The following is an 11,137-nucleotide window of genomic DNA, read 5'->3' on the forward strand; positions in this document are numbered from 1 at the left end:
TACATCTACCGAACCATACCGGACTAAGACTCCTCAGTCATGCTCTCTATATGCAACAAAAACTCGCATTACCAAACACCTAGCCCCTTTGATCCCCGCCCGATTACGATGCCCGGATCTATCCGTAGCTTCCCCGGATTACCTCTCACGCTGTACCAAATTCCACTCATACTATGGCTCCAAGTTAGCAACTATACCTCGTAATCACGATGCTAAAGGGATACTCACCACTCGCCCATCTTCATCCCCCGTATATACCAGTGTCGGCAGCGGCGCAATGCACGTAATGGCCGCCTCGACGTTCACGCCCGTCTCGCTCTTGGGATTTACGTGGTCCAGCCGCCTCATGTGCTGTAAGACCCAGCGACCAGCGCGGTCGTCAACAGTCTTTCTCCAAATGTTCACGACGCCGCGCTTGTGGCCGGTGAAGACCAGCTGGTTCTCGAGCCACTCGTTGCCGCCGGATCCCTCATAGAAGGCGCACGAGTGGACGAAATCATCTTCCCAGCCGCCATTAGCACCACTACCAGCGCTCTTGTTGCTGTTAGCAGGCGGGCTGGCATTAGGTGGCACACAGACGTTCTGGTCGAGGATGAGCTCGCCGTTGAGGGTGTACAGTAGCACGTTCTGTCCACAGCATATCATGATATCGCCTGTGGCGTCGTTGATTTTGGCACACTCAACGCCGACACCACCAGGCCGTGGTGCGATGGGCGGCAGGCGCCGCACAAACTCGAGACGGTTCAGATCCCACAGGAAGGCGGCGCCGTCCTGGGCCGACACGGTCAGAATCGTGCTGAACGCTTTGGACACAGCGATGTGCGTCACCGGCGTCTTGTGTCCGAAGAGCGACGAACGGAGATGTAGTTCCACGACTGGCTTCCCCGGTTGCGACACTACGTTATGCACCAAAACCACGCAGTCCTCGCCCGCCGTGATAAGAGTCTTAGAGTCGGCGAATGCCACTGTCGAGATCTGCCCGATATGCAGATTCTCAAACATCCCTGCTGGCTTGCGGTTGTCGCTCAGGAAGAAGCGTACGCTGTTGTCCGTGTAGCCCCATTCTAGGAACTTGTCATAGTGTGGTGGCAGATTGAGCCGGAATGGAGATGCGCAAAGCAAGCGGTCCAGCTTCGGCACATAAATCAACGAGGCCACTCGCTCGCGGCTCTCTAGCAGCGGGTACGGCAGTCGGGTTAGAGCATGAACCGACGAATCTAGCCGCTTGACTGGACAGCGGTAAAACTCTCGTGGGGGGTGAGGCTTGGTGAAAATCTGATGAGGGGTTTGGCCGAAGTTGTGAATAATACCCGTCGTGATCAGCCGTTCCTGGGGATCGGTAATATTGTCGAGGTCGCGAGCGCCCTTGTATGATAGCGGATGGAAAACGTTCAGGTTCTCAACAGCCAGCTCTCCACGTTGTTTGTACCCAAAGATAAGGTCGATCCAGTGGTGCAGGTTCTGGCTGACATATGGGCTCTCCAGTGCCTCGCGATGCTTGGCGATGAAGATCTTAGGGTCACCCTTCGCCCACGGCGGCAAGATGACATGGTTCACCTGACCACCGTCGCCCTGCCGCACACCGAAGTTGTACCCGTTGATGTTTGTCAGGAAGTCCGGGAGATAGAAGAACTCAGGAATCAGCTCACGCACATCTGATCCGTTGTCTCGCGACGCCGACCTCCAGGCGCCCTCAATGGAAAAGAAGAGACGGTCGGGATGGTCAAATGTACCGCCCTGGAGGAGAACGAAAGACTGCACAAATGGTGGGAGACGGATTAGGTATGATGATACAATCATGGCTGACGAGTAGTGCGTTCCGTAGTGGAAAGGTGTTTCGCCAATCTCCGACAGGCTCTTATACCTCATGGCAAAGTCAGCCGCCCGCGCTGGCGTTTGCGCACCCATAGGTTTAGTCAAGTCTCGGAATGTGGCAGGGTTGGTGAGGTCGAGTTCTTCGCTTGTGTAGTCAGCCAACACCCAGGGGAAGACCGGGTACTGCGTGAGATCGTTGAAGGTTCGCCCAGCCATGGTGTTAATGAGCATAAGGTAGTGGAAGTTCGAGATCTCACCGCGCTGCCAACGCTTCATCGCCTGGTGCCAACCTGAAGAGTTGAAGATGCTGCCAAATTTTGCCCCCAGAGACTGCGGTGCCTCTTCGCTGAGCTTAAGGCACTCGAGCCGCCAGGCATCTTCAGGGTTAGGAAGCAGACTGGGATTTGTGGTGTGAGGCGTCATGGCGGTTAACCTGGCATAAATCTCATCCCGCTTCGCTGGATTAATTGCCGTGAGCAGATAGCTGCGTCCATCAGTAAAAAAGATTTCGATGGCCACATCACGGAAGAGGAACCTCCTCTTGGAGATACTGAGAACGTCGCGCCACCGCCAGCTACGGGATTCTTGCTCCGGCCGGCCTTGGTTTTGCCGTCTCTCGTTCGGCCTATCTCCCGTGATGATGATCGAAAACGGATCACGCTCTTCAGGCGGTGCCTGCCAAACATTCACAATTTCGCCATCGGAGCTCTGGAAGAGATTATCCATGAGATAGAGTGCTTCCTTTCCGATAATCAGGATGCCTTCCGAAGCATCCAGGCCAATGATGCGCGAAATGTTGAAGACGTTCTGAACGGTGTCCCCTTGCTGGAGACGACGCATGACCTTCCGATTCTTATCCTCAAAAGTATCATCGCCGTCAGGCTCATTTGGATCTTCTACCATCTCAAAATCTTCTTCTGGAGCGACACTACTCTGATCCTCGGTTCTGCCAGGCACAAGCTCAGGTTCAACGGAGATATCAGGATCTCCAGCAGTACCGTCCAGTGCCCCGGCCACACTTGTGGGAACTGAAGCCGAAAGGGTTGCCGAGGATCCCTGAGCTGACGAGCCTTTTGTCGAGACAACGATGGGTTTGGCAGCAGCGGTGTTGCTTCGCTTGGGCTGGAATTCCTGTTGTCGTTGCTGGCTAGGGTACTCTGGCAGCAACCTAAGACGCATGCGATTCCGGCCTTCGGTCCGGTCTAGCTTCCACTTGATGTTTTGCGGCTCAGCAAATACAGCCCCAGCACGGCGCAGATCGCGTTCCATTCTGGCGAACGTCGAAGCCATGAATGCATTATCATCCTGCTGGTCCTGGAGAAGTCTCTGGTGCTTAAAATGCTCAGTAAAGTAAATGCTCTTCATCCATGCGCTGTTGGCCATCTCATGGCGGAGAAGCACGTTCTCGCGCTCCAGGTTTTCCATGTGCCATTGCCGTAGCTTGTCCTTGCGATGCTTGAGTCTCATCTTGGCACTATCTCCAGATTTCTGGTTTTCAGCCACGACAAAATCTTCCCATGCCTTCGACATGCCACCCAGAAAGAGGACGTCGAGAGATGAACGGTTTTCATCTACCCACTCCAGGAATGAGAGGTCATCCAGTTCCGTGAGCTTTTCAAAGTCCCTAGCAAGCCACCGTTGATCCGGCGTGATGGTCTGCCGCAGCAACGCCGCGCTTTCGTCGGGCTTCTGAACAAGCATGATACGCCAGAGGGTAGAGGCGATCAAGCGGACCGAATGACGTGAATCCACCAGCTTGTTGTAAAGCTGGTACCACAGCAGCTTCATGTACTCCCCATCCAGCGTCAGCGAGTCAAGTAACACAGTCTGCCAGTACAGGAGCTGCTCCATGACGGCAACGGCCTCGGATTCCTTAATCTCTGGGTCGTCCATGTCCGACAGCCGGAGAAGAGCGAACTTCAAGAATGCAGTTTTGATCGTCTGAACCGCACTGCTGCAGAGTCGAACGCTCTTCAATGATGCCACTTCGGGTCTCTGCAGATACTCCAAGACTGTGCCGTTGAAATCAATCATTGTCTCGGCCCCGTTCATGAACCATCCCTCGAAGACAATCTCAATCATGTGGAGATTGAGACGAGAAAGGTTCTGCAAAATTCTGGGTTCGACCAGCAGTTTCTGCTCCAGCTGAATAGCGTTCTTCAAATGAGTCATGACATTCCGTAGAATGTACGTCTCAAAGTACGCGCGGTGCTCCTGGAACCCAGGCGGAACCTTTAAGAACAAACTAAAACCAGGGAATTCCTTCCTGACCAGGATCTGATCGGTGAACACCCCAATGATGAGTTCCATGAGCCCCTCTAGCACAGCATTACTAATGTTGCGGGTGGCCACTTTTTTCTTGGGTGACATGATCGGTGTCAAGCGGGTTGGAGCAGTTGGAGGCGGTTGTGCAGTGACCAAGACAAATGACGATGGCCGCCGTAGGGGAAACCTTCTGCTAGAGGACGGTGGGGTAGAAGCCAAATCAGAAGTCGGTGCTGAGCCAGCCGTCCTGACAATGGGAATGGCATTGGATGAAGAGCCAGGAACAGGACGGATGATGACATCGACACCCTCGAAAGTAAGTCCGCTGTCCTTGGAATTCAACTCAGTCTCTGCGCTGACCGGATCGGCACTGACGATGACGGGGTATAAAGCAGAGCATAGCAACCGGACGTAGTCCGAAGTGAGGGCAAAATCCCGGAAGTTTGCTGAACGGGCGTGCATGTCGGCGAGGAAACGCACAACGGTTTGCAGGACACCAGCATTGGCTGCAACCCTCTCCTTGTCAGGTTGTGTTCCTAGGCACAGTCAGCAATCAGTCTTTGAGGATCTCTCCTGGAAAGATCTCACTTCGTGGCTCAAGGGCCTGGCCCAGCTCCATTGAGCGGGCCCGAGGTCGTGTTTGGACAGATCCAAGGGAAGATTGGCAGGCTTTCGTGGGGGTTGAGTCGCCCGCTGGTGAGTCCGGGTCATCCTGATACTTGATAACATCCCGGAGGCCATGCTGTAACATGGCGGTGATAACGGGCAACACATCAGGAAACACGACCTTGCTTTCGCCAAAGATCTCCAGCAGACTGAAGAAGTCGAATGACTTGTCAAAGTCGATGTTGGCAACATCGTGTCCGAAGAGGATGCTGAACAAGATCGGCCAAAGAGTGGAGATATCCCACCACTGCTTCAGTCGATGAGCCATGATCCAGAAGCCGCCGGTCTTGCTCGCAAACTTGTTCGTGTAGCTGGAGGGCTGCGTGACGAGGAGACGAGCAAGGATCTTGCAGCCGTAAACCACAATTTTTGGATTGCTTTCGGCAAGCAAGTAGAGAAGCCACTGCCGGGTGGTCAGCACGTATTCCTTTTTCTTCTTCTTTGGGCCGACCTCAATTATCACCTTATTAGTGACTGTCTTGGCAAACTTGCGGATGTCAACCAAATTGGACTTCTCACAGAGAAGTCTGGTGTACATCTCCAGCAGCCGGATGCCAAGTTCTTTCTTGGTGAGCAGTGTTGAGGTCTGGGAAGAGGACAGGGAGGGAGGGTCGATGGATGATGCGGTCTGCCGCCGAACAACCCCCGAAACAGGGGTAGCAGATCGATTGCCCACGGAACCTGGCTTGGGTGTACGTGGGAGCGAGCCGGGAGTGTGGAAGGCGTAGGTAATGAAGAGAGCAATGGACCGGTGAACTTCCGCACTGTAGTTACACTTCACCAAAGCCTCGAAGGATGCCATAAAATGAGGCATGATCTCCTCTGAGATCGTCTCAGCCTTCAAGGCATCTAGAAGCCTTTTGATGATGCCTGTAGTGGCGTCAAGTTAGCATCGTGTACATATATGTGTATATATATATGTGTGTGTGTGTAGTCCAAGGAAGTGGTCTGTGGCTTACGCATTCGAAGTAGCCGGCGACTGTTGAACTGATGATGCTTGCTCTTGACTGCAAAGGTCAGGAATTGTTTGTAATAGAGCTCTTGAGTCCTGGTGCAGGACCTCCTCCATGTGTCCGGATCGATCAAGAGCACACGATAAGCAAGAGGGTTGATGATGAAAGACTCAATTGGATCGGCGTGCTTATAGCCGACAAAATGCAACAGAAGACTGAGGAGTTGGAAGCTTAGACGGTCTCTGGCCTCGCTTGTCAGCGACAGGCGCCACGCCTGAGACAGAGCTTCATTGCCAGCAACTCCATATCCCAGCTTCGCCCGGATTAGCATGCTCAGAATGGCGTAACCAGTATCTCTTTCCATGGCCTCGCTGTTCCTCCAGTTGTTGCTGATGCAGTGGAACATAAGCTCAACGGCTCGTAACAGCTCATCGCCAGTGGACGACCGCTCTACCAACTTAAGAGCAACCGGTGTGAAGCCGCCTAGACGCCAAAGGTTGTCGTCCAAATGACAGGGAGTGGCAACCATGGGTCTTCCTTCCAAAACAGAGACCCCATTAAGCTTGATCAATGCATCATTCACGCAGGCCACGGCACCGTTGAGGGCAACCGCAGTTCCACTCTTAACGGTCGCATGAAAGAGAGCACTAGCCGCATTCCTTGAGAGCGATCGGAAGAGTAGCGTGTCCAGGAACTTGCCATCAGGCGAGAATACGGCTCGCGGGAATACGCTCAAGAGGACTTTATTTTCAGGGACGATTGTGCCGGCCTTATCCCTAATGGCCTTCAAGATGTCCGAGTTCTCGTCCTTTCCGGGATGAAAAACTTCATTGCGTAGGCCTAGGGCAGCCGAGGCCTCGTAAGTCTGGAAGCCGCCTAAGCAATCCTGGAAGTTTCCTTGATAACGTGGACCTAGCCGGTAGTAGACGGCGAGGAGATCGTCGCTCAGCACGTCCTCGAAGAGATGGGCAGATGCCAAAGACCACTTTGAATGCACAAGGCCCGCCCCCAGCTGCGCTGCTAGGCCGCGAGGTGTCCCCAAAAATGCCTGTATTGGGTTCGTCTTGGCCGTGGTTGAGGGAAAGGATACAAAGCTTTCCACACTTGGGTTGGTAGGTGGAGGCGGGCTGGGATAACCTGCGCGAACTTGCTCCGCAAATTCGCCGTTGACATACAAGCTTGCCTTACTCGCCGTTATTGTTTTGGGTCTTCGATGGACGATAGCGATATGGTACCAATGACCCTCCTGGAAGACAACCGACCTAAATCTCACACTAGGGCGTGGAGCAGTGATGGAGGTTTGGAGGATGAAGTTTCTGGTATCCTTTTCCAGATACGCCAGGAGGAAACAGGTCTGGGTAGCGTCAAATACTCCAAAGAGTGTTGTGTGCGAGTCTGGATCAAACTTGTCGATACGAATCCACGCGGTAAATGTATAGCCAGGGGCAGTCTGAGGGGGGAACGAGCGGCCCAAGCTGGGAAGCTCAATGGAAGAATATCCATGGAGCGAAAGATCAAAATGAATGAAGGGAGGTCCTGTGTACCTCTCTGCCATTTGCAGGCAAAACTCGGACGTGGCTACGTCTCGACGGGTCAACAAGAATTGAGCATCTTCAAGCCTTTCGACACCGAGAGACATCAGTGACCTGCATAAGCACAATGCTTTCGTTCTCTCCGGCTCTGTCAGGGGGCTATGTTCGCCAAACAGCAGGTGAAGCAGTCTGGACAAAAGACCACTTGCGTGCAGAGCATTGAGATTGTGGAAAGACGCAGATGCAACTAGGGACAGTGTTTCCAGAACCATGAGGGACGCAAGGTTCGGAGCAGTCCCTGGACTTCTAGGGAGTGATTCCCAGAAGGCAACAATGGTACGGACTATTTCGGCATTTTGAACCACAGTCGTCGGCGCAATGATTGCCCTCAGCCTCTGCTCAATGACCTCAATATTGTAAACAGCAGGCAGGCTGATATTGACAAGACTGCCATCTTCAGCTGCTGCTGCGTTCTCCTTTTGATCTCCATTTTGTGTATCGGGAGCAGTGCTTAATGGTTCTGGTGTCACAGCAGAACAGAAGAAACCATCTAGGCGCTGGTCATCCAGGGCAAAAGAAAACAGCTTTCCGAAAAGCTGGCACGATGTCCAAGGGTCCACGTCACCCCCGCAGATGCCAATGCTTGCAATTGTCTGTTCCAGAGCCTCCCAGCCACCACCTTCAACTCTCTCCTGGAAGTATCGCCGGTTGCCAGTATGGCCACGAAAGGCTGCGGAAAAGGTCGCTAGCACAACATGCAACAGCTCAAACACAGCCTTCTTCTCCGACTCTGTCCGTTTATTAGGGTTGTAGAAACCAGCGAACGATCGCAACACGTTCAAAAAGACATGAAAGCCGTGAAGATGGCGGAAATCGTCCTGGGGCGGAGAAGGTGGCGGCAGAGCAGAAAGGTGTTGGTGGACATGTTGGGCCTGACCGATCACTTGTTTGGTATCTGGGAAATCCCCGGCAACAGGAAGGCTGATGGTGTCAGATAGTCGCTGAAGGAGCGTATGTAGAATCTCTGTCGCCTGAGAGGTTTGATGTGCCGATGCCGATGTCGACGAGCGATAACGTCGACCGTGAAGAGCAAGCATCTTGGACGGAGTCTAGTCGCGAATTCACGCCAAGTCGATGGTGTTCTCGTGAGATATCAAGATGGTTTTCGAAAAAACAGGAAGCCCTTGGGTCCCCAGCACCCAGCGAGGGTCCTGGCTCGTGGCAGGGAGTCCGCGTCATGGACAAATTTGTTGCTGATTGTGTTCCTCTGAGGAAGTGCCTGCTTATGCCAGCATCCTCAGGCAGCCAGAGAGTAAGTACCGATTCAGGATTCTAGGATCCTAGTTTTGCAGGCACAAAGAGTATGGAATGTATGGTCGGCGAGCTCAAGACAGGAAATCCTATGGTCGAAATTCTCCTCGGAATCAGGAGCCTTGAAAACGTGAATGCGATCGTTTCGTTGTAGGCGATACGTCGCTTGCAGTTCCGTATCCGTGTGATCCGTGAACTGTGAACCGTAGCGGCGTAGACCGTAGTAGCACAATCCTAGGCGGTGGGAAACCAAAGGCGGCCTGGATCTGGTGCGGTTTCCCCAGCTTTTCGGCCTGCAAGGCTCAACAAGGCCTAGCACACAAGTGATGGTTGTGCAAAGACCGATTCGTCATAAGCAAGCAACAACCTCGCTCTTGGGGTCCTCGTCTGTGTTCCAGTCGGGTTCTAAACTGTCAGCCTCGCCTGAGCTCCAGTGGGGCTCCAATCTTCCCCCACAACAGGCTTGCCGCCTTGCAGGTCTGTCTAGGCTGAGCTTCCACACGTCCAACTAGTGCTCGGTGGTGGAGCATCACAGCCACTGTAACATGGGATAGCTATGGCGGTGCAAAGTCAGGCAGTCCAGCCACAACCTCATGTTGGGGTCCGATACTTGAGATTACCAGGGCTGTTAACTCATCACATCACGACTCATTGTATCATTCCCCCTATAGTCATTCCTTGTTTCCATATACCAGTCTGCCATTCATGAGATTCCTTTGTGCACAGAGGTCTGCAATTGAAATCTAGAGAGATCCGGACCTTTATTGGACACTGAAACGCAGAGTGCCTAGCTCCTGTGGTCAGTCGAGGTTGGTCCCCAGTCTCCAGATGACTGCAGGTTGACTTGTCTGTCCGCCGCTAATCTCTGTATCAATCATCACAGTGTAAATCGGAAGGAATTGGTAACTGCATTTCAATTATATTGTGTATTTTGGGTGGATTATCCCCTCATACGCGCATCTTTTTAAACCAAGTACTGAAACCTTGGAATATGGAGCCAGCTTGCCATGAGCAGCGACTTCAAGATTAAAGTCGTCTTCTGTTATGTGGAATTTTGGTCCACCATCCGTGCTTCATCGGACTGTCTGGCTTAATACATAGGTAGATATAAACATATGATGTTATGCCTGCCGTATAAATCAATGTGCTCTTTGGGTGTTACCTTTCTAAAACAGTTTTGACTCAACTGCCTGGATGAGTGCGGCAGTACACATTGATCAGCTGCTAATAGAGCGATAAGAGACGTCACCACAGATTGACCCACTATGCAGAGGATAGGATATCTGGGTGACCGAATCAATGGGGCTTCTTGAAACAAGAAGCGAGCCAATTGTTTGTGCAATCATCATGATGATTAGAACTAATTTGAGATGACCAGGAAAGGGGCTCTTGAAAATGGAGAGAAGGCCCGTATGGCGTCAGACCCGCCAGGAACCGTTCAGCACCTCCGTCAGGGTCTTGATCATCAGCTTCAGAGGAGTTGAACAGGCAGCCTATGATGTAATTGCCCTGTATCTTAGCAGAGCGATATCGGCTGGCAGCTACTGCGGACGGCCGGAGATGTCTCAATCACAAAACAAGAAGCCACCAAGAGTGTACCTGGCCTTGACGTAAAGCATCAATTTGCAAAATAATCAAGAGTTGTCTTCCTGCCAACAATCATGCCCGGAGAAGCAAGGAAGTAGAAGGGATTCGAGTCAGACCTGAGTAATGCGGGCCAGGGCACGTGTTACTTGCTCGTGACCCTACCGGGAGCTAGTCGAGTGGGGATTTTCCCACGGCCTCTTGGCAGCAATCAGAGACCCGGTTGGCCCATGCCCCGATGTCCTTGGGACTATCAGCAGCAACAAGAAGGCGGTGATAATCAGCCAAAACAAAGGCCCAACCTAATATACCTACGTGGTTGGAAAGACAAAGGATTGGTAATTGTGATTACTTGTGTGGACCTACTGCTTGAACACCTCCGTTATAGGTAAATAAAAGACACCGAGGCATAGAATAGCTAGGCAGCGGTGTGTGCATGGCACGACTGCCCGCTGTGTGGAATCCTGCCCGGTTCTTCACCGTATAGGAACAACTCAATCACTTCTCCATACAATGCTGACAGACCTGGCATCCACCGAGACTGACGAATCGACGGGATCTACCAGGCTGATGTGCTGTCCAGTGTCCATGTGTCCAGTTCAGCAGTTTGCATGCTTGCCTGTCAGTTTCTGCCGCTGTCATTTGCCGCCCTGGGGTTGTTCCTGGTTCTCTGGACACTTTAGAACAAACACACCAGCAACACCAACAGGGGTCGGAAGCCACATGCATGGCGGTAAGCATGCGGGCGATCCGCAGTGGACAGCTGGGGAAGGGAACAGGGGCAGCCTCATGTCCTCACCGTCTATCACAGTGCTGAGCTCTAGGCCACTCTCTGGCAATGGAACTCGAACCACAGGTACCCCAAAGCCATTTTGTGGGATGTAGTGTAGCTTTACGACTTGGTCGTTGCCAACGCAGTTAATTGGCAAGCATGCAGCAGCCCATATAGCAACAGCTGTGCTGCCTCCATTATGCTTAAAATCTGCCGATCGATGGCTGTGTCGGGACATG

At 52.7% G+C, this 11,137-nt stretch overlaps 1 protein-coding gene across 1 annotated transcript; it reads right to left on the reverse strand.

Moving 5' to 3' along the window:
• Window positions 1-138: 138 nt before the first annotated feature.
• CTHT_0008150 (uncharacterized protein) lies at window positions 139-8,328 on the reverse strand (the record flags this gene model as incomplete). The annotated part of the gene is made up of 4 exons (XM_006691282.1): window positions 139-171; window positions 229-4,616; window positions 4,669-5,616; window positions 5,706-8,328. 4 exons carry the CDS (start codon window positions 8,326-8,328, stop codon window positions 139-141), a joined length of 7,992 nt encoding a protein of 2,663 aa, XP_006691345.1.
• Between the last annotated feature and the right edge of the window lie 2,809 nt (window positions 8,329-11,137).

This window comes from Thermochaetoides thermophila (assembly GCF_000221225.1).
Source record: "Thermochaetoides thermophila DSM 1495 unplaced genomic scaffold scf7180000011812, whole genome shotgun sequence".
Lineage (NCBI taxonomy): Eukaryota > Fungi > Ascomycota > Sordariomycetes > Sordariales > Chaetomiaceae > Thermochaetoides > Thermochaetoides thermophila.